The 27,627-nt window shown below is 70.4% G+C and overlaps 1 protein-coding gene across 1 annotated transcript; it reads right to left on the bottom strand.

Annotated features, from left to right (window-relative positions):
• Positions 1 to 268: 268 nt before the first annotated feature.
• On the bottom strand, positions 269 to 27,627 carry MEGF6 (multiple EGF like domains 6; the record flags this gene model as incomplete). The annotated part of the gene is made up of 34 exons (XM_081087281.1): positions 269 to 850; positions 1,034 to 1,081; positions 1,725 to 1,853; positions 2,328 to 2,456; positions 2,539 to 2,667; positions 2,932 to 3,060; positions 3,166 to 3,294; positions 4,181 to 4,309; positions 4,796 to 4,924; positions 5,042 to 5,173; positions 5,289 to 5,417; positions 5,771 to 5,899; positions 6,212 to 6,340; positions 6,676 to 6,804; positions 7,077 to 7,205; positions 7,314 to 7,442; positions 8,302 to 8,433; positions 8,555 to 8,683; positions 8,855 to 8,986; positions 9,432 to 9,557; positions 11,920 to 12,054; positions 12,413 to 12,547; positions 13,049 to 13,177; positions 13,373 to 13,501; positions 14,468 to 14,599; positions 14,931 to 15,104; positions 15,431 to 15,553; positions 15,806 to 15,925; positions 16,398 to 16,535; positions 16,876 to 16,998; positions 18,240 to 18,362; positions 18,504 to 18,629; positions 23,970 to 24,092; positions 27,459 to 27,627. 34 exons carry the CDS (start codon positions 27,625 to 27,627, stop codon positions 786 to 788), a joined length of 4,320 nt encoding a protein of 1,439 aa, XP_080943407.1. The 3' UTR covers positions 269 to 785.

Here is a 27,627-nt window from a genome sequence, read left to right as displayed (position 1 = left end):
TAGGAGGGCAGGAGTAGGGATAGGTGGGCCCCATGCTGCCCCCGCACCACCCTGGGTCTCAGGCACCTGGGCTGTGGGCTCCTCTGGCAGCCCCTGGGAACCAGGGTCAACCCCAGCTTTCCTTGTGGGCACCCCATTGCTAGGGTGGAGCAGGGGCCGAGAGGGCCAGGTCCCCGGGGGCCTCCCTGGTCAGGGGAGGCTCCTGTCGGAGGACGATCGTGCCCGCGCCCCCGGCGCCCGCACAGAGCAGCACACACACAGGCTTCGGGAAGCGCACTCCTTTCTTAGCTTCCTGGGTTTCACAAGGTGCCAGAGCCCACGGCCGGGGGCCCCCCAACCCCGCAGTTCTGAGTCCGGGCCTCCGGGGGCGGCAGGATCCAGGCGCCCTCCAGCACCCAGGCTGCAGCGGGCACGCCCACGGCCCATAAATACCATCATATAAATACGCCGCGACCTTCCAGGCCACGGCCGCGCTGCGCAGTCCCGGGCGTAGCACCAGAGAGCCTGCTCGGAGGGCAGGCCCGCGCCCGCCTGCACCTGCAGCCGCCCCTCCTGCCGTCCCCCCCAGGGGCGGGCGGGGCCTCCTCAGCCAGGCCAGTCCGCTTGCTCCAGAGCTGCCCAGTGGAGCCGCCTGCAGGCCAGGCCTGTGCAGGTCCCTGCAGAGGCTGCCGTGTCCACAGCCCGCAGAAGCAAGGGCTCGGGCGCAGTCCTGGCCACAGCTCCCTCCGAGAGCTCTCCAGGCCCTGGGTGCTGTCGGCCGCACCCGGAGGCGGCCCGCGGCTGCGCTAGCGCTCCTCTGCCCCGCGGCGGAGCCCGGGCGCTGGTCTGTGCGGGGTGGCCTGTGAGGACGCTGCAGGGACAGGAGCAAGGGGGTCAGCGCCCGGCGGGGACGTCGCGCTCCCCCTGCTCGCCCGCTCAGCCTCTCCTCCCCGCCGCCACCAGGCTGTTCTCTGAGGTTCAGTCCCACCCGTGCCCACACCCTCCCTCCTCTGCTGAGGCACCAGCGACGCAGCAAACGCCACCAGTCCCTTACCTGGGCCCGGGGCTGGGGACGGGATCCCAGGGAGCTGGGGGGGTCCACCTGAAGGCAGACAGACCCCCTCATGTTAGTGCCCCACCCCGGGTGGGCACTGGTGAGGGAAATCCAGGCCTGCAGAGCCCCCCCTAGGCAAACAGCGGGGCCTCTCCCCCTCCCCACCCCCAATGAGTGTTCCCGGCCCGGCCCTGTCCAGGCAGCATGGAGGGCTGGGCGACGGGACTTCAGGCTGGATGGGGGGAGGGAAATTTCACCCCAGAACTAGCCAGGTCCCATCCAAAGCAGGGGCCCGCGAGGCCCTGCCAGTCCATCTTCCCAAGGGGCCTCAGGCAGGCAGCACCCCCCACCCCCCCCACCTCAAATGTCAAGGCTGTCTGGCCCTCTGGTGCAGTACCACGTCTGACCACCAGGTGCCGCCACAGCCAACATTATGTTCTGAGCATCAGACTGGCAAGGTTGGCACCACACCCCAGGCCTGGCACCACGTGGTAGGAGCCCGCCCTTGCCCACATCTGGGGCTGCTTGGGGCTGCCAGCATGCCAAGCCCTGCTCCTAGGTCCAGGGCTGCAAGGTTACACTTTGCCCATCGGAAGCCATGGGAACCCCAGACCACCAGGACCGTCAGCACTGCACGGGGAGGGGCGGGCCTGGGCCGGGGCGGGGCGGGGCACAGGGCCGCCGGACTCACCCTGGCGGCACGTGGGCCCGGTGTAGCCGTCCACACAGTGACACCGGCCGCTGACAGGGTCGCAGCCGGCCCCACCCCCGCAGTCACAGCGCAGGGCACAGCCCGGCCCGAAGAAGCCGGCTCTGCAGTCTGCAGGGGGAGGCGGAGCGCTGAGCCGGGAGCCACCTGCCGCCCCGGCCCGGCCCCCTCTGGGTGGGGTCCTGAGGGCAAACCCTCTGCTGTTTCCTGGCCCCGTGGGCTCTCCCGTGGGAAAGCGCCGGGTACCAGCACGTGTCCGGACCCACAGCGCCAGGTCCTTCCCTGTCCAGGACTGGCCGGGGGGGCCTGGCAGTCACGATGCACCCACAGCAAGACCACAAACAGGGCGCCCTTCCTATCCCGGCCGTGGGGGCAGGCCAGGGTCTCCTCCCACCTCCCAGGGCAGAGGTCACCCGGAAGCCTGCAGGTGGCCTGAGGACAGGGTGTGGCCCTGACAGCGGACCCTGCGGGAGCTGGGAGCAGAGGTTGCCCCCCGAGCCCACCGGCACGACACAGGCAGGGCCGGACCAAGGTCCTGGTCCAGGAACCCACACCTGTGCCGCACCGGTGGGACTGCAGACTCACCGAGGTCACAGGTGGCCCCCGTGCGGCCGGGGGGGCACAGGCAGTGGCCGGTGACAGGGTGGCAGGCGGCCCCACCCTCACAGCCGCACCGCTGACCGCAGGCCTCTCCAAACGAGCCCAGCTCACACCCTGGCGGGCGGGGCAGTGACTCAGCTCTCCTCCCGTCCCACACCCGACTGGGTGGGCAGGGGCGCGGAAGGGGGGCGCTCACCCTTCTCGCAGGACTGGCCGTGGAAGCCAGCGGGACACAGACACTGGCCGCTGACGGGGTGGCAGGGCGCTCCATGCTGGCACCTGCACACCCCCTGGCAGCCACGCCCGTGGAAGCCAGGGGGACAGGCTGAGGGAGACCGGGTGAGAGTTCCTGCCTCAGTTTACCCGAGTGAGCAAAGGACTGGGTTCAGGGGTCTGGGCTCTCCCTGCTGCCCATCGAGGCCCGGCTTCCCCCCCACACACACGGGGCTCAGGGGGGAGTTCACAGGCTCCGGTATGACCCCAGTAGCCTGGGGTTAGGCCCAGTCTCCTAGGCCCCCCGAGCCCAGGTGAGCCCAGACCCCCGCACAGGCGGGAAGTGGGGTGCCAGGCCAGGGCCCCCAGCACTCACGGTGCTCGCAGGCCTGGCCGTAGAAGCCGGGGCCGCAGCGGCAGGCGCCCGTGGTGGGCTCGCAGGTGCCATTGTTGAGGCAGGAGCACTCCAGGCGGCAGGCGGCGCCGTAGCGCCCGGCGGGGCAGGCTGCGGAGAGCGGCAGGTCGGCCTCAGGCACTGGCCCGACTCAGGGGACCCGGGAGCCGACCCTCAGCCCACGCCGGACCCGCCGCCCGGCCGCCGGGCACTCACCCAGCTCGCAGTGCGGGCCCGTCCAGCCCAGGCCGCAGGAGCAGCTGCCGTTGGCGGGGTGGCACAGGCCGCCGTGCTGGCAGGCGCACCGGTGCTCACAGCTCTCGCCAAACCGGTGCTGGGGACACTCTAGAGACAGAGGCCGGATGCCGTTGGAGCTCCGGCCCAGGCTGGACATGCCAGAGACCCGTCCCCACCAGGCCCGACCTCCACTCAGCCATTTCCCAGGACCCCTCGGGCCCAGCCTGCACCGGGCACAGGTGTCGGGAGGGACCCCAGCCGTGTCCTGCCCCTCCGTCCATCCTTTCAGGCCTGACCCAGAGCGGAGGTCACTCAGGGGAAGGGGCGTAGGGTCAGGGAGCCTCCGGGAGGTGGTGGCACTCTGCTCCTCATCTGACCGGCCCGCGGCTGCCCTGCTTCTCTGGGGGTGAGGACGAGGCCCAGCTGGAGCCAGGTCTGGGGCTGCTGGCCTTCTGCTGCCACTGGCTGAGAACCCGGGGGGGGGGGGGGAGCCACCAGCCCTTCTGAGGACCAGAGGGTGGCAGGGCTCAGGCCTGCCAGGGGCTCTGGGCATGGCCATGGGACCTGCATGCCATCGGGGGTGTGAGCCCCAAGACTGTCCCCAGGGCCACCCCATTTCTCCCCACGGCCTGTGCTCCACGCCTCCCTTTCCCGGGGCCCAGCCCCTGGGCCTGCAGAAAGCACCAGAGGACCCCACTCCCAGGGGCGTCGGCCGGAGGCTGCTCCATCCTCAACTCAACAGCCACCTGGCCCTCCTGCTGCGGGACTAGAGGGACCCTGTTCGGCCCCCACTGGACACAGGGCGTGGACCGGTAACCTGATGGCCTGGGCCAGGAAGGCCTCGGGTGGTGTTGGGCGGCCCACTGGCCCGTGGGGCACTGGGCGGGAGGCGGGGTCCTACAGAGGCCACAGGCCTGAACGCGCCAGGGGCTCCCGCTCCGCCCGTGGCTGCGCAGTGACCCTGGGCGCCCCGGCAGCAGGCGAGGGCACCCACCGAGCTCACAGTGGGCGCCGGTCCTCCCTGGGGGGCAGGTGCAGGTGCCGGTCGCAGAGTCGCAGGTCGCCACCGGCCCACAGCTGCAGACGTGGGCACAGCCAGCGCCAAATCGGCCTGGTGGACAGGCTGCGGGAGGAAGGGGGAGGTGGCCGACCCCCTCTCTCCGCCATGTGGGGACGGGGTGGGGGGGGCGGGGGGTGCAGGGTGGAGTCTCCATCCACGTACAGCCCAGACCGAGGGGATACTGCCTGCTCCCTGCTCCTCTGCCCCCGCATCCGGCTCGGGCACCTCCCAGCCCTGAAGGTGCTGCTGGGGCCCAGCCTGCTCTGCAGCGACAGTGACTCACTGCCCCCACTCCAAGCCCAGCCGGCACCCCAGACAGATCCCAGACGGCATCCCAGACGGACCCCAGATGGGTGGAGAGTCCCCGCGTGCCTGAGGGGAAGGCCCTGTTCTCGGCAGGATGCCCGCTGGGCTCTGTGCGCCACCCTGGTGGGCATGATGGGGGAGGGGGCACGCAGCACTCAGCCCGCAGGGACTCCCCAGCTCCCCCAGGCTGGGGCTGAGGGGAGGGCCAGGGAGAAGGAGCCCCCGCCTTCCCCTGCCACTCACTGAGGCTGCAGTCGGGCCCCAGGACACCCGGGGGGCAGCGGCAGGTGCCCGTGGCCGCGTCGCAGGAGCCGCCGTTGAGACATCCGCACAGGTGCTCACAGCCGGACCCGAAGCGCCCGGGGGGACACCCTGCAGGGGTGGGAGGCGGCTGCCAGGGGTGAGGGGCTGGGCCTCCCACAGCAGAGCCCCCCGCGTCCCCGTCCTCCACCCCTGCCAGCCCCGGCCCAGCTCAGTCCCAGCACTCACGCTGCCGACAGCCGGGCCCGTGGCGGCCGGAGGCGCACACGCAGGCCCCGGAGGCCGGGTGGCAGGTCTGGTTCTCGCCGGGACACTGGCACTTGCGCCCACAGTTCTCCCCGAAGGTGCCGGGCGGGCAGGCTGGGGAGCAGACATCCTCCCATCACCCCGTGGCCCCTCTTGGCAGGAGATTTGGGGGCCCGGCTCAGGGGGACATGTGGCCTGAGCTTCAGGAGGGACCCGCTCGGTCATCTACTCTGCTCACAGCCCGGCCCAGCAGCGCCCGGGGGGCAGCGGCACTCCCCGGTGACGTGGTGGCAGGCGGCGTCCGGCGGGCACTGGCAGCGCAGGGCACAGGCCTCTCCGAACCATCCGGGCGGGCAGGCTGCGGGAGGCACGGGCTGGGTGGGGAGCCCAGGGCCAGCACCGGCCTGGAGGGCTCACGGGTGACAGGCCACCCTGGTGCTGGCAGGGCTGGGGGCTCCCCACTGTCACAGCGCGGGCCCCTCCGTCCCGGGGGGCAGAGGCAGGCCCCGGTGACGTGGTGGCAGGTGGCGCCCCGCCGGCAGGCACAGCGCTGCCCACAGCGAGGCCCGAACGTGCCCCGGGCACAGGCTGCGGGATGACAGCGGAGGGCTGGGCCCCAGGGGACGGCGGCTCGGACACAGACCCGCCCGACGGGACGGCTGACCGCCTGGCTGAGGGCCGCCCTGCACCGGCCCAGCCCAGCCCACTTACGGCTCTGACACGTGTCCCCCGTCCAGCCCGCGGGGCAGAGGCAGCCGCCCGTGTGCGGGTCACAGAGGCCGCCGTGGAGGCATCCGCAGCTGCGCTGGCACCCGGCTCCGAAACGCCCGGGGAGGCACTCTGTGGGCGGGCACAGGTGAGGGCCCGCCTCCTGGAGCCGGGCTATGACCCTGGGCCCCCCCTCGTCCCCACCCCTACCCCCCACCCCTCACCCCCCATGGCTCTGCACCCGGAGCCTCAGATCCCGCCCCCAGGCAGGACAGGTGAGCTGCTCACGCTGCAGCCCCAGGCCACACGCCAGGTGCTGCCCCCGCCCCCCAGCAGGAAGCTTTGGCCACAGAGGGCGGGGCTGCACAGGGGCCCGTTGGGGTGCCAGCCCGGCTCCCGCAGAGCCCAGGGCCCCTCGTCCCTCCTCTGCCCACCGGGGCTCACCCTGCTCGCAGGCCGGGCCGGCCCAGCCCTCCGCGCAGGTGCAGTTGCCCGAGACAGGGTGGCAGGTGCCCCCGTTGCGGCAGAGGCAGGCGAGCTGGCAGTTCTCGCCGAACAGGCCCACGGGGCAGGCTGGGGAGAGGGCAGCGCGTGCAGCACCCACAGGCAGGCCTCAGGGCGGCCCCCCACCCCCAGAAGGCCCGGCCGAGCCCCCACAGGGAGGTCTCTGCCCCCGCCCACCACTGTTCCTAGGGCAACCTGCCCCCGGCCCGCTGCCCGCCCTCCCCTCCCCCCTGCTCACCACCCAGCTGTGGCGGCTCAGCACTGCAGGGTGTGGCCCTGGGTCCTGAGCGCCTCCTTCCTCCCCTCGTTCCCCCGGGTGCCAGGGCCCCAGCCACCGCTGCTGCCCTCAGGTGAGCCTGGCACCCACCCAGGAGCAGGGAGCACAACCCGGACCCCGGACTTACCCTGCAGGCAGCTGGGACCCGTCCAGCCAGGGCCACAGCGGCACTGTCCATGCACTGGGTCACAGGAAGCCCCGTTGAAGCAGGAGCAGGCCTGGCTGCAGTTGTGCCCGTAGGTGAGGGCTGGGCAGGCTGCAGGAGAGGGCAGTCAGGGGCCTGGGCAGACAGACCCTGGGAGGAGCAGCTGGGCCCCGGGGCTGCAGTGGCCGCCGTGCCCCTCTCTGGCCTGGGCATCACTCAGGGGGACCACAAACAGGGGCCCCCATGATAGCCTTCGTGGGCAGGCAGTGTGCCGGGGTGGCCACTTGGCAGCTCCAGACAGCCAGGCCAGGCCCCGGGAGCGGGTCTGGCACCGTGACCGCCCCCCGCCCCCTATACCACCCAGGCTGGCAGGCCTCACGCACTCTGGGCGCAGCGGGGGCCCTGGCGGCCAGCGGGGCAGAGGCAGGAGCCGCTCACAGCGTCGCAGGGCACCCCGGCCGCGCAGTCACAGGCGCGACGGCAGTCCAGTCCGAAGAAGCCGGCCGGGCAGGCTGCAGGAGGGGGGGGAGAGTGGGGGGGGGGGGCGTGATGGGAAGCCGGCCAGGTCACCAGGCCTGTCCACACGCCTGGCCGCCCGGCCCCGCCCCCGCCCCGCTCACCTCGCTCACAGAAGGTCCCCCTCCAGCCCGCGGGGCAGGTGCAGGCCCCACTGACGTGGTCACAGGCACCCCCGTGCTCACACTGGCAGTGCCGCCCACAGCCTGACCCGAAGTGGCCCTGGGGACACCCTGGGAGACAGAGCCCCACCCGCCATCAGCTGGGTGACAGTGAGCCCCCCCACCCCATCCTGCCTGGGCCTCCGCCATCCCAGCTCCCCAGGACAAGGGTTTGGGGCTGGCTAACGGAGAAGCCCCTCCCTGCCCCAGGGCACCGAGCTCACCCCATGCCCCTGCCCTTCCTGGCCCAGGGTCACCGGGCTCACCCCATGCCCCTCCCCTGCCCAGGCAGGACCTGAGCCCCAGACGAGGCCTTTGGGGCTACTTGTAGGAGGACCTGCCCAGGCCCCGCTCACAGCCACCACCTCAGCCCCAGGGACAGGCGCCATTCTTAGCAGCCACACGCCCCCCTCCAGGCGCCCCTGGGCTGGCAGGCGCATCAACTCCCTGCTGCCCCCGGTGAGCCTGCTGCTGGGCCCTGGAGGTGGGAGGCGGGGGCTGGGGCTGGGAGGGGAGCTGGTGAGTTCAGGGGAGCAGAACCCCTGCTCTTCTGGGGACAAGAGGGCAGGGCCAGGTTCCCCAACACTTGAATGTGTGCATCTGTTACACGGCGTGCATGCATGCACATGTGTGCATGTGTCTGTGCATGCTGGCGCATGCTTGTGCACATGCGGGTATGTATACATTATGTGGGGTGTGTAGATGTGTGTCTGTGCATTGGGGAACATGTGTGTGGGTGTGTATACATGTGTGTGACATGCGTGTGTGTGCATGGGGTGCGCATGTGGGTATGTACACATTGTGTGGGGCATGTACATGTGGGGGTGCATGTGTGCAGGTGTGTACATGTGTGTGTGCATGGGTGCATATGTGTGGGTGTGTGTACGTGTGTGGGAAGTGTCTGTGTGCATGAGGGGCGGGCAGGACTCACGTTGCTCGCATCGCGGGCCCCTGTAGCCGGCCTCGCACACACACAGGCCGCTGACGGCATCGCAGCTCCCGTGGCCGGCACTGCAGTTGCAGGTGTGGCTGCAGTCAGGGCCCCAGTGCCCGCTGTCACAGGCTGCAACAGAGCCCCGTCACCAGCCGGGCCCAGCAGTGCCCGCGGGCACCACGGCGGGAGGGGGGCTGCTGGGCCCGTGGAGGCCTCTCCCGGGGAGGGATGCCAGACAGCGGCCGCCTACCTCTCTGGCAGCTGAGGCCGGTCCACCCAGGGGCACAGCTGCAATGTCCCGTCGCCGGGTGGCAGTGCCCGTCGTTGGCACAAGAGCACTTCATGTGGCAGCCAGGCCCAAACCAGCCTGCAGGGCACGCTGAGGGAGGGGGAGGGGGAATGTGGGGAGCTGCAGTGGGGGAGGGGGGAGGGGGAGTGAGGGGAGCCGCAGGGGGGGAGGGGGAGGGGAGTGTGGGAAGCCGCACGGGGGGGAGGGGGAGTGTGGGGAGCCGCGGGTCTCCCGGGGGCTGAGGTCCGCGGGGGCACTCACCATCCTGGCAGCGGCTGCCCGTGTAGCCGGGGCGGCACCGGCAGGCTCCGGTGTCGGGCTCGCAGGCAGCGCCGTGCTCACACGACGGGCAGATCTCCTGGCAGCCGAGCCCCCAGCGGCCCTCGGGACAGTCTAGCCCCATGCCCCCACCATGGGGCGTCAGCCTCCCCAGCTCAGCACCACACCCCCAACGTGCACAGGAGGGGGACTCCCGGCCCCTCCCTGGCCGCAGGGTGCAGACTACGGGGTGCCGTCACCCAAGAGGAGCCCCGCCCCAGGGGGCCCGTTGGGCCAGAAGACCCCCAGGGAGTAGCAGCCTGGAGGGCGGCCCACAGCCCCTCGGGAGGGCTGGGCTCTGGGGCCCCTCTGCTGGCGCAGCCGTCAGAGCAGCACAGACCCGGGCCCCGGGCCGCAGGGTGGCCCAGTGTGGGCTCCCAGCGCCTCTGTGGCCGGGCCTGGGGTCAGGGCTCCTGAGCACAGCCCAGGGCTGGGGTCTACGAACACGGCCTGGGGCGGCCCCTCCCCCAGTGGTGCAGCCCAGGGAAGCGAGGGGGCCACAGGCGTGCCTGCCACTCACCTGCCCCACAGTCATCCCCCGTCCGCCCGGGGGGGCACAGGCACTGCCCCGTGACCCCATCACAGGGGGCCCCCCCGCACGAGCAGGATCCTGAGCAGTTCACGCCGAATGTCCCCGCCGGGCAGTCTGTGGGGGGAGGAAGGGCCTCAGCCACCCCCACATGGATCTGCCCGTCTCCCCTCGGGCCCCCACCCTTGGCACCTGCCCCCTGGCCCAGCGGGGCTGCTGGACACAGCGGGGTCCCCCGGGTGGTCACAGGAGTGGGCAGGGGACAGGGACCTGGAGCACAGTGGGAGGTGTGTGCCTCCGGGAGGGCCCAGCTGGCAGGGCCTGGGGGGGTGCTGCCAGAGGGTTAGGCTGGGCACCCAGAACCTGGCGAGGGACCAGGAGCAGGTGACCGGCTGGCTCTGCCCTCCCTCCAGCCACCTGGATCCCCGGGCCCCGGGCCACCCGCAGAGTCCCTCCCGCCTGGGGGGGAGAGGGTGCTGGGCAGCAGTGGCCCGGGGCTCGGCTGCAGGAGGGCCTCAGGGAAGAGCCTGGGCACCTTAATCCCCACCCCACCCGTGACGGCGTTGCAGAGCCCTGCGCACCCACACCTGCCCGGGCTGGTGGGAGCTGCCCCCTGAGGCGGGAGGACGTCCTCCAGGCCTGGGAAGGCCACACCCCGCACCCGCACCCGCACCCGCACCCAGGAACCAGACCACTGAGCACAACGCCCCACTTGGGCTGACAGCGAGGACGAGCCTGAGCTGGGACAGGGTGGGTCCCAGGCCTGGGGCCTTCCAGGGCCCCGATGGGGACTCTGGGACGGAGGACACCCCCCAGGGAACCTTGTCACAAAGACCCAGCCCCTGGGGACCCTCTCACACCCCACCATGAGCACAGGCACAGTTGGCGAACGCACACGTGTGCATACACGCACACACACACACATGCACACATGCACACACAGGTACGCTGCAGGCCACAGGCAGGGAGGCCCACGGAGCAGCTGGCGTGGCCCCGCCCGGCCCCGGGATCTCCTCTCCACTAATTGGGGGCAGACGCGGGTTTGGCTCCGTAATACTTTCCAGACCTCACAGCAGTGGGGAGGGGCATCGTGTCTGTAAAAGTATGTGTGTCATTTCCTGTGGCTCATCCTTGGGGCACCGAAGGCTTTTGACGAAAAAAGGGAAAGAAAGAATAAGACAACCAGCGGGAAGGGCTGGGGGCCCTCCCAGTCCCCGCAGACGGCGGCGGGGCGTGAGCTGCATGTATGTGTGTGTGCGTGAGCTGCACGTGTGTGTGTGTGCTCGTGTGTTTGTATGTGCGTGTACGTGCTCATGTGCGTGCGCGTGTGCTTGTGTGCTGTGCGTGCTCATGTGCGTGTGTGTGCATGCTTGTGTGTGCGTGCGTGTGTGTGCATGTACATGCTCATGTGCGTGCTCGTGTGCTTGTGTGTGCGTGCTTGTGTGTGTGTGTGTGTGTGTGCTCGGTGTGAGTGGGTGGGGTGGGGAGGAATCAGGCTCGCGGGTTCCTGTGGCGCTTCCACAGATGGACGTAGTCGTAGACGCATGCGGCCCAGACCTGAGCTCTTCTGAGACGAGGTCGGGCTGGAAAGGGGTCCTGCTGGGGTCCCACATGCCCTGCTGTACCACTGGGACCCACAGCCCTTGGCAGGGTCACCAGTGGCATCCTGGGGACCCCCACAAGGGAGGGACGCGGCCTGGGTGCAGAGGGGACGCCGACCCCTGCCCCTCCTCTTTCCCCAGAGACGGAAGCTGGGGAGCGGCTCTGACTGAGGGGACAGGCCTGTGGCTGGGGGAGCTCAAGCCGGCTGCCCCGGGCCACGGTCACACCACTCACACCAAGGACCCCCAGCTCCTGCTCCTGCCCACCTGGGGCCATGGACACTGAGGGTGTGTGCCCAGGGAGGGCACCCTGCCGGCGCCGTCACCTCGGCAGCAGCAGCCCCGACACGCGCCCTGAGGGCCCTGCCGTCACCTGCACGGCCTGTAAGGGTCCAGCCGCCCGCCTCACCCACCGCCCTGTGCCACTGACAGGGCCCCAGGCCTCGGCCTCCACGGGACGACGTCCATCCTGCCCACACCCATGCCCGCGCCCATGCCGGTGCCGCCCGCCCAGGCTGGGCTCCGGGACCCGCCCCAGGAGCAGCTGCCTGTCTGGCTGGCGTGGGCCACCCGGGAGGAGTCTGCCCCCAGCTGCAGCACCGGCGCACTCAGCACAGTTCCCGTGGGGGGGCGGGGGATGGAGGGGGAGGAAGAGGGAAGGGGGACGGAGCAGTTTGGCACAGGCATTGGCCCTCTGTGGGCGGGGCCCTGGGCACACCCCCAGCCCCGGCTCCAGCACCTCCATCTTCACAGGTGCATGGGGGGTGGGTGTAAAGGCAGCACCAGGTGGCACCCCAGGTGGCAGCTCGGTGCCCAGTGCCCAGGTGTGGAACGACCGCACCACCCCAGACCCCAGGTGCCAGGGACCAGCCGCTCACCTTGGTCACAGTCCTCCCCCCGGAAGCCGGCTGGACACTGCTTCCCACACGCGCCGCTGACGGGGTCACAGGCCGAGCCCGGGGCACAGGCACACGCCTGCTGGCACCCTGGCCCGAAGAAGCCGGGTTCACACTCTGAGGGGGCGAGGAGAGAGGGGCTGTGGGGTTCAGCAGCCCCAGGAGCACCCCCTGCACCTGGGCACCCGGCCCCAGGAGCACCCCATACCCGCCCCCAGGAGCACCCCGCACCCACCCCCAGGAGCACCCCATACCCGCCCCCAGGAGCACCCCGCACCCGCCCCCAGGAGCACCCCATACCCACCCCCAGGAGCACCCCTCACCCGGCTCCAGGAGCACCCCCCACCCGGCCCCAGGAGCACCCCCATCCGGCCCCAAGAGCACCCACACCCGCCCCCAGGAGCACCCCACACCCGCCCCCAGGAGCACCCCACACCCGGCCCCAGGACCCCCGCTCTGGGCACCGGGCACACACCGTGCTGGCACCGCGCGCCCCGGAAGCCGGCCTTGCAGGAGCAGCTGCCGTCCCTCCGGTCGCAGGCCCGCGTGTTCTGCCGCTCGCACCGGCACTCCTCCGAGCAGCCCGGCCCGAAGGCCCACGGCGGGCAGGCTGCACCCACAGACATGATGGCCTTCTGCTGTGCCCGCCTCCCCCGATCCTGGGCCCCACACCCCTCGCTGGGCTGTGTCCCTGGGACTCCTCCCCAGCACTGGTGACCCAGGGGCGCCCCACTTCCCAGCTGGGAAACTCTGGGGTCCTGGTGTTCTCCCCTCTGAATAGTCCTTCCACAAAGCGCTTGGCAGAGCTGCTGGGACTGAGCCGCTCAGCGCCACCCACCTCTCCCCGCAGCCCCCGCCCCTCCCTCCCGGCGTCTGCAGCCCCGCTGGGCCCAGAGCCCGTGGTGCCACCAGGAAGCTCCAAAGCCAAGATAAGCCTACACCCCAGGAGCTTCTGAGGGAGGCCTGCCACTCCCCCGCCTGAGCTGGGGACCCCCCCCAGACTTCACCCCCCAGCCTCACTGCACATGGGGAACAGGCAATCCCACGCCTGCTGCGGGCGGGAAGGCGCAGCGGCCGCCCCTCGGACACGGGCGCGGGGACAGGGGCTCACCCAGGTGGCAGAAGCGGCCGTACAGCCCCGGGTCGCAGAGGCAGGCCCCGTAGAGGCGGTGGCAGCGGCCCCGGTGGGCGCAGTGACACTTCTTCCGGCAGTGCTTGCCGTACATGCCCTGCGGGCAGCCTGGGGAGCGGGGCCTGTGAGCGCCCACTCGCGACGGCCCCCAGGTCCGAGGAGGCGCCCCAAGGGGCCCAGCGCCCAGCACCGGGGCACGGCCGGTGTCACTGCCCCCCTCCCACGGAAGAAAGGCGGCCAGGAGAGAGCCAGGCAGGCGCTGAGAGGCGCTGCCCTCCCCTCCCGCCCCCCAACTGCACTCACCATCCTCGCAGTGGACGCCGCTGACGCCCGGAGGGCAGCGGCAGGCCCCCGTCCTGGGGTCGCAGGTCCCGCCGTTCTGGCAGCTGCAGGCGGAGCTGCAGTTCTTCCCGAAGGCGTCCGGAGGGCAGGCTGCAGGGACAGGGGCGCCCAGGTCACGGCCGCAGCAGGGCTCGGCCCAGAGCCCCTCCAGGGACACTGTGGTCCCCCCTGGGGTTTGAGCCGCCAGTTCAGAAGCAACCGCCCAGAACAACACGCATGGCGCTCGTGCCCCTGACGCCCACACGCAGGGCGGAGGTCCCTGGTCGGGGCCACGCGCCGACGCCGGCATCCACCTTCCCCAGCGGCGCTCTCAGCTGGCAGACGCCCGGGAGGCACTAAGGCCGAGGCCACACCTCCAGGGCCGCCCGGTCTGGGGTCGTGGGGCGGGGCGTGGCGCAGGCTCCGGACAGAGGAGGGAGAGCAGGTGTCCAACGAGCGCAGGCTCCGGACAGAGGAGGGAGAGCAGGTGTCCAACGAGCTCCGGCCACCAGCAGGCTGCGGTCTGGGGACCTGCTGCCCCACAGACACAGCAGGACCCCCCCACCAGGCTTCCTTGTCCTGGAGCCCCGCCCACTGTGAGGGGCAAACGCCCGGCACAGGGCGGCTGGTCAGTAGACACTGAACACATGAGTGAGTGGGTGGAGGGGAGAGTGGGTGCCCAGTGGACCCTGCCCAGGAAGGAGCACACCCAGGCGTGCCCCCACCACCCCCCACACCGCGACCCCCACACCACGGCCCCCACCGCCCCCCACAGCCCCCCGCACCGCGGCCCCCACACCACGGCCCCCACCGCCCCCCACACCATGGCCGCCACTGCCCCCCCACTGCCTCCCACACGCGGCCCCCACTGCCCCCCGCACGCGGCCCCCGCACGCGGTCCCCACACCACCGGCCCCCGCACGCGGCCCCCGCACGCGGCCTCCACCGCCCCCCGCACGCGGCCCCCACACCATCGGCCCCCGCACGCGGCCCCCACACCACCGGCCCCCGCACGCGGCCCCCACACCACCGGCCCCCGCACCGCCCCCCGCACGCGGCCCCCGCACGCGGCCTCACTCTCATTGCAGACAAGCCCAGTCCAGCCCGCGGGGCAGTCACAGCCGTCCAGGCCCGGGAGGCAGGCCCCTCCATTCCCACAGTCAGCGCAGGTCAGGCTGCAGTCGGGGCCGAAGGTGTCGTCCAGACAGACTGCGGGCGAGGGTGAGGGTGAGGGCGAGAGCTCAGACCCGCCGGCTCCAGGGCACAGGGCCAGAGGAGGGGCGCAGGGAGGTCCATGAAAGCCCCAGGGCGAGGTGGGAGGCGGGAGAAGACACAGGCCTGGGGGGGCCTCCCCGGGAACTTGGGGCCCGTCTGGCCCAGGCTCGGCCCGGGACACGCTGTGCAGACTCTGCAGGTGGCTGCACCTCTGAGCCGTGGTCTAAGGGCCATGACAGGGGTCCCTCCCCCACACCCAGCTCACAAGGGTCCTCGGGGGCCCTGGCCGCCTCCCCGAGATCCGAAGCCTGGGGGCCCTGCTCACCAAACTTCTCCTCCAGGGAGAGGGCGCCCCGGGCCTCGGCCTCCTCCGCCTCCGCGGCCCCCACGTCGTCGTCCTGGAAGAGGTGGGGCAGCCTGTCCGCCAGCACCGACACGTGGGGCAGAGGCCGCACGAAGGGCAGCCGGCCGTCCGGTTCCCCCTCGGGCGTCTCCAGGGCTGCGTAACACAAAGGCCCTGAGCCCCTGCCGCCCCGTCCTCAGGGCCACCGCCCCCCTCAGTACCAGCCCCAGCCCCGGCCCCGGCCCCAGCCCACCCAGGGCCCAACCTGCTGCCCTCCCCCGCCCGCCTGGTCTTGGGGGCTGGGGTCCCAGCTGCTCTCTGACCCTACTTCTTGGGACACACAAGGCTCTGGGCCCTGAGGGCCTGACCCCCGCTCCGGCCGCTCCCTCCTGGACGTAGGAACGCTGAGTATGGGGGTGGGGTGGGCAGGAGCAGCTCTCCGCCCTCACGGAGGGGTCCCCATGCGATGGGCGCAGACTCACGGGTGCAGCCCCTGCGGTCCTCGTCCAGCCGGAAGCCAGCCGCGCAGGAGCACTGGAAGGAGCCGGCCAGGTTGGCGCAGTGGTGCTCACAGCCGCCGAGGCCGGACGCGCACTCGTCCACGTCTGCGGGCAGACCGGGCAGCTGGGCCTTGGGAGGCCCCTCCCGCCCCACTGCCTGCTGGCCCGAGGCCGAGGCTCTGCCTGGGTGACGCCCCCACAGCCATCTCCCCCTTCCCGCCTTCACCAGGCTCAGCGTGACAGTGGACGCCCGCCCCGTGACAGAGACCAGGGACCACAGGCCGGGGAGCCAGCAGGCAGGTCCCTGCAGACCACAGGCGCCCAGCCCCCGCCCCTGCCCGGCCGCTGACCGCTCACCCTCACAGCCGCAGCCGTCGGGGCTGAGCCGGTAGCCGGCGTAGCAGCTGCACTCGTATCCGCCGGGGCTGTTGGTGCAGACCTGCTGGCAGCACGGCGAGTCCGCACAGTCGTCAACGTCTGCGGCACACAGGAGCCCGCTGGCACCCGGGCACCCCCTTCCCACCCGCCAGGGCACACAGGAGCCCGCTGGCACCCGGGGCCCCCGTGGACACCCCCTCTCACCCGCCAGGGCACACAGGAGCCCGCTGGCACCCGGGGACCCCCGTGGGCACCCCCCTCCCACCCGCCAGGGCACGCACACCCACAGGCCCCCACAGGCGCCCCTGTCCTGCACAGACACCCACAGGACAGATGTGTTGGCCACAGGGCCACCCGCTGCTGTGGGGGGCGGACTGGGAACGGGGGGCGGGGAACGGGGGGAACGGGGGGAGCGGGGACCCTCACATCACAGTGCCGGGTGTCACTCGGGGGCGGGAGGAACCCCCCGGACTCTGCCCCACTGGCCTGGGTGGAGAGAGCTGTGGGTGTGACAGGCGGGGACCTGGGTGTCAGGGTTGGGGGCGCGGCCTCGGGAGGAGCAGGTTCGCACCGATGCACGTCTTCCCGTCCTCGTGCAGCTCGAAGCCGCGGGGGCAGGTGCACAGGGGCCCCGCGCTGCTGTGGCTGCAGCCGTGGGAGCAGCCGCCGTTGCCGGCCTCGCAGCTGTTCACGATCTCCATCTCGATCCCTGAGCGAGACCCACCCAGGGACGTGGGACGGGGCCTGAGGGACCCCCACCCGTCGGGGTGGGCCCTGACCAGCAGCCGGCCAGGGCGCCAGGTCCTCTCTGCTGGGAAAGAGGCAGCAGGGAGCCCTGGGCAGCTGGGCTCTGGCATGGCTGGCCTCCTCATCACCCCCTGCCCTCCCCCATCCCCACCCCCATCCTCCCAGGGCCACCCACACCCCACTCCCCACCCCCCACCCCACGCCCAGCACTGTCCTTGACAGGGGAGCTTGGCCAAAGCAAGCTGCTGCCACCACCTCCCACCCCAGGTGCCCATGCCCACCCCCCGTCCCCGTCCACTCACTGTAGCACTGTCGGCCGTCCGCCCCCAGCTCATAGCCCGCATGGCACACACACTTAAAGGATCCTCGCGTGTTGAGGCAGCCGTGGGCGCACTGGGCCAGCCCCGTAGCACATTCGTCCACGTCTGGATGGGAGACAATGGGGGAGGGCTCTGGGTGCTGGTCCCGATGATACGCGGCAGGGGCGGTGCCTTGGTGTGAGGGACCCGCCAGGGTCAGGGCTCAGGCCCCTTGTGCCAGGAGGGGCCTCCTCATGCCCGCTCCTGCCTTCCGCTCTGGCTCCAGTCGTGGCTGGCCCCTCTGAGCACCCGCTTTTATCACCCAGCTCTCCCTCCAGAGCCCCCCGCCCCCACGGCCGGCCCTGCCAGCAGCATGGCAGCGGCTCCACCCCTCTGCGCCCTCCGGCTCCCAGCTGGGTCCTCCCCATCCCATGCTCACCACGCCCCTGCAGGGTGGGCCGGGAGGACCTTAGCACTCCAGCCTCTGGGGCAGCAGGCCCCAAGCCCAGGGTCCCGGCCTCTGCCTGGGTCACGCCCCCGGCCCCCCATTCTCAGGATGAAGACGTCTCCCTGAGCCCACCAGTCCCGCACCCAGAGCTCCCACACCTGCAGGGTCCCTGACGGCCACGCTCCCACGCCGATCCAGCCGGCTGCGGGTCACACGGGGGAGCGGGGACACCCGAAAGCCCCAGGAGGGATGTCTAACCACCAGCACCACGCAGGCAGCAGGGCCTGCTGTCCGGGTGTGGCGGCTCCTTCTAGGAAGCATCGCCCGCAGGGTAACAAACCCAGACACCTGAGGCCACAGGGGAGCTGGCCCCGCGCAGGGAGTGCCTCCCTTTCTCTTCCTCTCGTCTCTCTAATCAGCAATCTCACTTAGTGACACCAGAAACATCTAAAACAAAAGCAGCCCCGGCCGGTGTGGCTCAGTGGATAGTGTTGGCCTGCAGACTGAAGGGTCCTGGGTTCGATTCCGGTCAGGGCACAGGCCCGGGTTGTGGGCTTGATCCCGGTGGGGGGCTTGCAGGAGGCAGCTGATCCATGATTCTCTCTCATCATTGATGATTCTCTCTCTCTCTGCCTTCCTCTCTGAAATCAATAAAAATATTAAAAATAAGTAAATAAACAAAAACAAAAGCACAGCCTGAAGTCTGCCAACCGCTGCCCAAATGAGGCTCGGGCTAGAAGCAGCCTTGGTGCGGTCCTGCCCTGCCGCCCAGGCCCAAGCCCCCAGCCGTGCAGAGGAGCCGCAGAACCCCAGGCCGGCCCTGCGCCCAGAGCCGGTGCAGCCTGGAGCCACTGGACAGGCCCCGGGAGACCCTCCACAGCGGCCCCGGGCAGGGCTGGCCCCCGGGGAGGCGCCATACCTTCGCAGGCCTTGCGGTCGGCTGCCAGCTGGTAGCCGGCATGGCACCCGCAGTGGGCGAGGCCCCGGAGCGCCTGGCACGTGTGCATGCAGCCGCCGTTCCGGTCTGCACACGGGTTTCTGCCTGGGGAGGAAGAGAGCCAAGGGGAGAGATTAGGGTGGGAGGCTGGGGACCCCGAGGGCTCCAGGCTGCCCTAGGACCCCGTCCTCCCTGCCGCTGCCCGGGCTCAGGCTGCGGGGTTCCCTCCCGGCTGGCGACACTCACGGACGCAGCGCTTGCCGTCCTCCTGCAGCTGGAACTCGGGCCGGCACTGGCAGCGGTGCTGCGTCACTGTGAGCTGCACGCAGTCGTGCTGGCAGCCGCCGTTGCCCACGGCGCAGGAGCTGATGGCTGGGGGCGCAGAGAGCCCAAGTCAGCCCAGGACGGGAGACCCAGGGGCCCGCGGAGCAGGCAGTGGCACGACATCAGGGCCACTCTGAGCCCCTCCTTCCCACCGCCATCCCAGAGGCCGGGGCTTCGAGAGGGCAACACCGCCTATCTGGCTCCCGGGCGCCCCTTCTCGGCCCACACGCAGGGGCTGCGGGGAGCAGTCCGTCTCTGGGTGCTCTGACCCCACCGGTCCGAGGACTGGCCTCTCAGGGGAAGCCAGGCGCCACCCAGCACCCGTGGGAGCCAGGGTGTCCAGGGTTCCGAGGCAGAGCAGGCCAGGAGGCTCCCTGGAGGAGGTGGCAGGCCAGCAGGGGTGGTGGAGGCCCAGACATTTCACTATCTTGGTCATCGGGCCAGGCGTGGGGTGGCCGTGGACAGCCGCCGTGGACAGCAGTCATGGCCCACAGGCCTGGCCGCTGGTTCCTGACAGACCAGTGCACCTCCTGCCCCCTCCCCCAGCCAGGGCCCCACTCGAAACCTGAGCTCATACAGTGCCCGCCCCTCCAGCGGCTGAGGGGACAGCATAGGGAAAGGCCACAGAACACGGGACCCCAGGCCCAGGCCCAGGACAACCTCGGTCCAGGCCTCCGTGAGGCGCCCACAGGGAGAGGCTCAGCCGGGCCAGGCGGACCGAGCGGTGCTGGGTACTAGGTGGCTGGGCGGGGCCGGGCCCGGGGGAGGTGCTGAGCGGGCCGGGTGCCCAGGGCGGCAGGGGCCTCTGGCAGCTCCATGGAGTCTCTGGTAGTGGCCTCGTGGTTAGGGAGGCGTCGGCCCAGAACCCTAAAGCAAACCCACAGGAATGCGGCGCCTGTGTGCCGGCGCGGGGCCCGGAGCAGGCCTGGGGCCGCGGGGGCCAGGGCTTCACCCCGAGACGCCCTGCAAGTCTGGGGGCCAGGAGCACGCGCCTGGCACCGCGGGGGCCAGGGCTTCACCCCGAGACGCCCTGCAAGTCTGGGGGCCAGGAGCACGCGCCTGGCACCGCGGGGGCAGAGCGCCGAGGCCAGGGGAGCTGGTGCCGCGCGCGCGGCTGCACGCGGAGCACGTGAGTGGCCTTGGCGCCCAGGGAGGCCCCGGCCACGCCGTCTGCCAACAGCAAAGCTCCCTTCAAAGCAAGTGTGTTTGAAACAAGCCAAACACGGCACTCGGGACACGGCCGCTCCCCACGCGGGGCAAGAGGGTGGGCGCCTGCGCTGAGAGTCCCTCGGGGCCAAGCCAGCCCCGGATGCAGAGGAGGGTGCGCGGGCGGGGGGGGGGGGGGGCGGAGGGCCTGGCAGAAACGGCTCTGTCCCATTCATAGCTGACCTGCGCCTCTTCCCCACCCACCCACCCTCCCCCCGACTCTGCCCGGACCCCCAGGACCCGCCTGCCTCACCTGAGACAGCTCTGCGCAAGCACCTCCTCCCCGAGGTTTCCGAGCGTGGCCTGGGCAGCCCGCCTGGCTCTGCCTTCCCAGCACCAGGACGCCTAATAGGAACCAGAGCGCGTCGCTGGCAGGCATGAGGCTCACCGAGACGGGGGCTGGGAGCCCAGGCGGGGGCCAGGGCAGAGCTGGGGGAGGGCTTCCAGGCGGCAGAGCACCCCGGACGGGCCCAGAGGCCGTCAGCACTGAACCCACCAGGGTCCAGGGGGAGGAATCACAGGCAGGTGGGCGCAGGTGGAGGGGGTCCAGGTCCCTGTGCAGCCTCACACCCCCCGAGCCCCCCGAGCCCCCCGAGCCCCACGCTGCTGCACGCGCTCTAACGTTCCAGAGGCTCCGGGCTGCGCCAGGAGGCAGCCGAGCCCAGTGCCGCTCGCACAGCCTGAGCCAGGGCCAGAGGCTGAGCGGGCACATCCCTCGGGCACAGGGCTGTGCGCTCAGGGCAGGGCCAGCCACGTGTGAGCAGCGTCCAGAGCTGGTGCTGACGTTCCCGGCCCCTGGAGTCACCCATGTCCCAGGGACCCCTGCCTGGGAAGTCCTGCAAGTCAGGACCACACTCCAGCCTGGCCGGTGGGGCTCAGCAGCTGAGCGCCACCATATGAACCAGGAGCTCACGGCTCAATTCCCGGTCAGGGCACATGCCTGGGTTGCAGGCTCGATCCCCGGTGTGGGGCGTGTCACATGGTTCTCTCTCATCATTGATGTTTCTGTCTCTCTCTCCCTCTCCCTTTCTCTCTGAAATCAATAGAAATATATTTTTACAAAACACACTCAGGCCTGAGGCAAAGCTGAGAGCCCATCAGAAGACGGGAGGTGCCTGGCCAGTGTGGCTCAGTCGGTTGCACTGAAAGATCGCCGGTTTGATTCCTGGTCGAGGCGCATACCCTGGTTGTGGGTGTAGTCCTGGTCAGGATGCTTACATGCAACTAATCCATGCAACCAATCCATGTCTATCTGTCTGTCTCTCTCTCTCCCTCCCCCTCTAAAATCAATAAAAAACATAATAAAAAGAAAAAAAGAAGATAGAAGGCTAGGGGGCTCTACCACCCCTAAAATTCAACCCCCAATGTGACTCTATTGGGAGGTAGGCCTTTCATGGAGGTAATTAAGGTTAAATGTGGTCATACGGGCAGAGCCCTGGTCCAATAGGATTTGGGTCCGTATAAGAAGACACACAAGATCTCTCTGTCTCCTGTCCTCATATGAGGACACAGCGAGAGGGCAGCCAGGCAGCGGGCTCTCTACCAGGATTGACCTGGATCTGAAACTTCCAGCCTCCAGGACGATGAGAAAATTAAGGTCAGTTGTTTAAACCCCACAGTCGGTGGTATTTGTTACAGCCGCCTGAGCTGACGGATACACCCTCATTCCCCAGCGTGCACACTCCAGGACACGGGGCTTCAGCCAGGGGACTGCAGGTTCTAATAGAGCTGGGCTACAACCCCGCCTTCTGGCAGCAGGGGCCGCCCTACTCGGGAGCCTCAGGTGTGAGGCCTGGAGAGCCGCAAGGGAACAGAACCTCACCTGAGCAGGAAACTGGACGTCTAGAAAACAAGTGTCACACAAGGTGGGGGCCCACTCTGCCAGCGATCTCCCAGCTGGGGGTGCGAGAGCTGGGCACGGATTCAGGCTGGAGCCCAGGGTCAGGAGCACCAGAGTGCCATGGAGGAAGGGCTGCGGATGGCCGCTGTGAGTGGCCGGCCTCAAGGGTGGCTCCGCCAGCAAGGCCCTGGCCCCCAGGCCTGGCACAAGGCCAGCCCGAGTGGTCAGCTGGGGGCTGTGAGGCAGGCTGGCTGGGGGAGAGCCCGCCAATGGTGGCCGAGCCCCAGCTCCCCCTGAGGCAGCCTCCACCAGCTGGCTGTCTCAGGACTGGCTTCCTGGGGTTCCGTAATTACTGCCCTCAGACTGGCTGGGCTGCTAGACCCCAGCGCCTCAGCCCACGTGTGGTCACATGTGTGGTCAGCGGCCATCCGCAGCCCTTCCTCCCGGGAAGCCCTGCTGGGGGCAGGGCCAGGAGGGCAGGACCGGGAGGGTGGCTGCCAGCTGGGCCAGGAGGAGAGAGTCACTGGGCTTTGCCCGCCCCCTCGCCCCCACCCCGGCAGCTTGGGGTCACTCGCTGTTCAGCCCTGTGCGTCCTGCCCGTCCCCCCTCCGATGGGGCCTCGGCACTACACAGGACACGATGCCCTTACAGGCGTGTACACAGCCGCCGGAGCCACATTCCAGGGCCACGAGCAGGGGTGGCACCAGCCCCACGTCACAGACTGCACGCCTGCCAGCGGGTCCCTGCGGCTCAGTCCCCAGAGAAAGTACAGGGAACAGGCCACCCCGTCCCAAAGCAGCAGCCCACGGCCACTCTTAGAGGCCGCGATGGGTCCCCCCGAAGTCCCAAAGGGCACCTCCCCTCTGCAGGCTGCTGACCTATCACCCCCGCCAGTGTCTCCTGGAGGCCCCCGTCAGCGCAGGTGGGGAGAAGAGGGGACGGGAGGGTGTGTCCCAGGCGCAGGCCCCTCACGGGGGAGCCACGGCAGGGAGGGACCAGCGCGTGTCCACCAGGCCCGGCCCTACAGGCGCCTCCTCCAAGGAGAACCTGCCCGAGGGGCGTGGGAGGACATCGGGGAGACCTGGGCCCCGAGGACGAAGAGCACGTGGCATGGCCCCCGAAGCCCTCCCGCCCGCGGGCAGCAGCTGGGGCCGCGCCGTGGGGGTGTCTGAAGGCGCCACACACCACAGCATTCCTGCATCTGTTTCCACTTTCCGACCAGGAAACTTTACGGGCAGCGGCCTCGCTCCCAGCAGCAGCCTGGACATGTGAGTGCGCGGGGGGCCCCCCGGGGCTGGCAGGCCGCCTGCCACACGGCAGCCAGGCACGCAGGAAGTGGCCCTCAGAGCCCACCCCGGCCACGCGGTCGCCAGGGTGGAAAGAAGGGGCATCTCGCCCCCTGCCCCAGAGGACGACCCCTCGGGGCCTCACAGACAGTGGCCAGCGGGGAGGGGTCAGCCCTGTGCCCGCAGCACCTGTGTCCAGGGCCAGCCGGGAGGGATCGGGAGGAGGAGGGGGGAGGGGAGGAGGACCAGGGGAGGGCCCTGACCGCTCAACACCAGGCTCCTGGCCTCCAGCCCCTCACCCTCTACCTCAGTGGGTGCCTGGCGCTCTCCCCTTCACCCCTTCTCTCCCTGTAACCCTCCCGAACTGGCAGGGGCCACAGTCTGGGGCCAGGCACCTCCGCCAGCCCATTCCCCATGGGTCTGTTCCCACAGCAAAGAGCCCGCAGAGGAACGGGGGTCAGGATCCCACGGCTCAGTATCTCCGCCTGAGACAGCGCACCCCCGGGCTCTTGGGGCCCTGGAAGCCCAGCCTGCCTGCCCCCCCACCCTCACCCCCCGGGCCCCCAGACCAGCCTCCCACGGCCCCGCTTGTATCTGAGTCTCCCGGAGTTCAGGGCAGCATGGCCAGCCTTGGTCCCCACTGACGGGCCACAGTGGCTTCTGCTGCAGCCCAGGGCCCCTCCCAAGTCACGAGAGCACGCCCCCTCCAGGGAGACCACCGGGCCTCCCAGCCCGCTCAGGTGTGGCTGCAAACGGTCCGAGGCCCCGGGTCACAGGGTCCTGCCCATGGGGGAGCCGGGCCCTGGGGACCTGACGGAGCCTGGGCTCTCATGGGGGTGGGGCTGGAAGGACCGTGGCCGGCCGGGCTGGGCCCCTCGGCCTCCCACAGGCCGCGGGAGGGGCCCTATAACAGCGCTGTCCCTGAGCCAGGCCCCATCTGCCTCTCAGCCCAGCGCAGGGACCTGGCCCTGGCCCAGACCTGGGCGGACCCAGAAGGGTGGGGACCAGCGAGGCCAGGAGCTGGGCAGGAGGGGCGCTGGGCCCAGGGGAGCTCACCCAGGCAGGTCCTGCCGTCCACGTGGAGCCGGAAGCCGGGTTTGCACTCACACAGGTAGGAGCCGGGCGTGTTCACACACCTGTGGTGGCAGCCGCCGTTGTGTAGCTGGCACTCATCCACATCTGGGGCACAATGGGTCGAGGGTTAACAGCCAGTACCCACCCGGCTGCCCCCCGATCTCCGATCTCCGCACGCCCCTCACTGAGGGCCCCAGACCCTCCGTCTCCAGCCACGCCTGCAGCCCGCCCCTCACTGGCTCTGGCCAGGCAGAGAGAAGAGAAGGTGGGCCTGTCCCCCATGCCTGGCTGGAGGAGCGGCACCCCGACCTGCGGGATCAGCCGGAACACGGGGAGCAGAAGTTGGGCCAAGGCAGAGGCTGAAGAGGGAGCAGCAGGGTGGAGAGCCCCTCCCCAGGACTGAGGGCCCCCTCTTTCTGCAGGAATGCAGACATGTGGGGGCTCCACTGCCCTCACCTCTCACCCTCCCTCAAGCCCACTCCTGCCCAGCTGGGCCTCGGGGAAGCCAGGCAGCAACTGGGACAGGAGGACGGGAGGTGGCACCAGGCGGCACGGGCACCAGGGTGTGGGGCTGAGCCCAGAGGGACCCGTCTGCCCGAGGGACACGGCGAGAGGGAGGAAGGAGGCCTCTGCTCAGACAACAGGGAAGCAGCAGGGCCTGGAGCGCGGGCACCGGCCCCTCAGGCCGGAGCAGCCTGGGAGGCTGCCAGGCGGCGCCGTCCAGGGAACACCCACAGATGCACCTCACTCCTGCGGGTCTCCCAGCCGCGCACCAGCAGCCCGGGGACCCTGCCCAGGACAAGAGGCCCTGACTGCTGCCGGCCTGGCCAGGGAAGGCCACAGTGGCTGTGCAGCCCCATCAGGAGGAAAAGTGATTTGGGGGCGAGTCCTCAGCTGCGGGGAGACCTCGGCGCCAGACAACACGCTCTCCGTGGCTGCAGAGCGAGGTTCCCCCTCATTCTGCCCGATGATCCACAGAGCCATGCCCGCCGCCCTCCAGCACCACCAGGAAACGCAGCCCCTCACACACACACACACACACACACACACACACACACACACCGCTCCCATCCCGAGCTGCAGCCACCTGAGCAGACCTGGGAGGTGACACCGGGGAAGAGTCCCCCTGCCGTCACAGAGGCCCCCGGGCTGTGCTTCCCCCGCATGGACCTGCCACCAGTCCACGCGCTAAGAATGTGCCTGGTGCCCCAGGAACTACACGCAGAACCCAGGGTCTCTGCCGGGGCCTCAGGACCCTCTGCTCCGGGGAGCCCCCAGGCCCCTCCCAGGCCCCTCAGAGAGGAGGGCAGGGGCGGCCACAGCCTCTCCGCCAGCACCAGGTGACCCGGGGCGTCCTGGGACGAAGCCAGGAGGATGCGCAGGGAGGAGCTGAGAGGCAAGAAGTTAACGGCCCCCAAAGAGGCTGGGGTGCAGAGGGAACCGGTGTGGTGGGAGGTGTCAGGCCTAGGGCTCCGTGAGAAGTCAGCCCAGGCAGTGGGCAGAGGGCTGACCCACGCCCGTGGGGCAGGGCGGCGGGAAGCACTGGGTGCGGGAGGTGCTTTGGGGAAAGGGGTGCCTCGCGTGTTGTCTGAGGGGTGGGCAGGCAGGTGGAGCCGGGATAGGACACTGATGTGCCCTGATATGACCCCCGGAGGCCGGTGCTGGGCAAGCAGGCGGCGGGGATGCTGGCGAAGTCATGTGTCCCCCTCCCCAACCCGGGCTCCCTCCAGCTGCTCGGCCAAGGAGAGGCTGGCCCAGGTGGCATCGCACCCGTCCCAGGGCCGACTGAGGGCTGAGGACACCTGGCCGGGCCGAGCCTGCCCTGGGGCCGCGTCCGCGGGCAGCTCCCCGGCAGGTCTACACCACCGTCCAGGACACGCAGGGGGCCAGGAGGAGCCGACCCAGCAGCCCCACGGCCCAAGGACACCAAACTGACCACAGTCTGGGCAGAAGAGGTGGGGGCGGGGCCGGCTCAGCCCTACGGCCCTGAGGGCCAGCCTCCCTCCTGGCCTCACCTGCCGCCCGCAGGACCAGCTCTCCCGCGCCTGCTGCGTGGAGGGAACACGTGGACTCCGGCGTCTGCCTCCAGCCCAGCCTCTCGGACACCCCACTCCGGCCCTGCCCACCCCCAAAGCGGCACTGCGGGCAGTCGGGGACCTGCCTGGCCCTCCAGCCCGGGGCCCCGCCGCCATGCCCTGGGCCGCCGAAGCCTCGGAGTGCGCTGGCGGCCGCGGGCCAGTCCGAGGGCAGTAAGGACCCGCTGGGCCGGGCTCTGCGGGCCGTCCGTGGCCCTCCGACTGCCCTCAGCTGACAGACGTGACGGAGGACTCTGGCAGCCCAGGCATGCCACACACACGGGAGCAGTGACACCACTGCCGGCACTGGGCTGGGTCCCCGGGGAGCCCTCTGGCCCTGTGGTGTCTGCAAATGGCCGTGCCCCGGGGAGCCCATCGTGAGGCTGTGGGGGGCCCATAGGGTCTCTGTCAACCGTCACCCATCACACCAGCTCCCGCCCAGGAGCCCACAGCCAAGGGGGAACCAGCTGCCCCGACAAAAACCACCCAAACAAGCCTGTGCTGAAGCCCTGGGGTTCAGGGACCGAGCCCAGTCAGCGTCAGCGGTTAGCAAGTCCTGCTCCCTCCACACGCCACAGGCCTCACCCCGGGGAGTGCACCCCCTATCCCAGGGTCGGTCCCCTCTCCCTCACAAGCCCAAGCAGGTCCCGTGGCAGGGCCTCCCCTAAGCCCAGCCCCACCCAGCCCCACACTGCATGCTACAGTCTCATGGCAGCCAGTGCCACCCGTGGCCCGGCCCGGGGACCTCGTGGGGACGGAGCCTGCCCCCGCTGGCAGAGTGGCACAGCCAGGAGAGGCAGATGAGCTTGCAGCTCGGGGCTCTGTGTGCCCTCTGGCACGGAGAGGGCAGGGAATGCCGACCTGGGGACTGGAGGGCCCGCAGCCCACCCCACCCCCACCCCATCCCTGGCTCCCAGCTCCCAGGAGCTCCCTGAGGGGAAGCTGGCCTCATGGGGGCCAGACCTGAGCTTCCGGGAGGGGGCAGGGTGCCCCCACTTCCCCTGGGCTGCTGACCCTTCAGCTCACTGGGCTCGGAGGGGTGGGGGAGGGAAGGGGACAGCACCTGCCACCTCCACAGGGGAACCCTGGACCTGAGCCTGCATCTGGATGAACCCCAGAGCTGCCGGTGGGGCCCCTCGCAAAGGCTGGGCTGTCCTTCCCTCTGGCCAGGCGGCCACCCCGCGGTCAGCAGCCCGCAGCCCACCAGGAGGGCAGGAATGTCTGCGGACTGGGCACTGGCCTGCCCGCCCCGCCCTCCTGCCCTCGGGCTGTCAGCCCCGCGCAAACTTTAAAAAGAGGCAACAAAGGCAGCACATGGAGCGGGGCGCCCGCACCCGCACCCACCCCGGTCCTGAACCCGTCCCGCCGCCCTGCGCAGAGCCCGCCCGGCACCCACCTGGTCTCCGGTCCCCGGCGCTCAGGGGGTAGCCGACCTGGCCCAGGTGGCACGGGTAGCAGCTCCTCCAAAAGTAGCGGTAGTGCGTGCCCGCCACGCGCGCCAGGCCCCCCAGGAGCCCGAGGCACCAGAGCGCGGCCAGACCGCTGCGGCGCTGGGACACCCCCAT

The sequence above is a fragment of the Myotis nattereri genome, assembly GCF_964212035.1.
Source record: "Myotis nattereri genome assembly, chromosome: 3".
In the NCBI taxonomy this organism is placed as follows: Eukaryota; Metazoa; Chordata; class Mammalia; order Chiroptera; family Vespertilionidae; genus Myotis; species Myotis nattereri.
The sequence above is the reverse complement of the archived record's forward strand: the minus strand, read 5'-3'. Positions and strand labels throughout refer to the sequence as shown.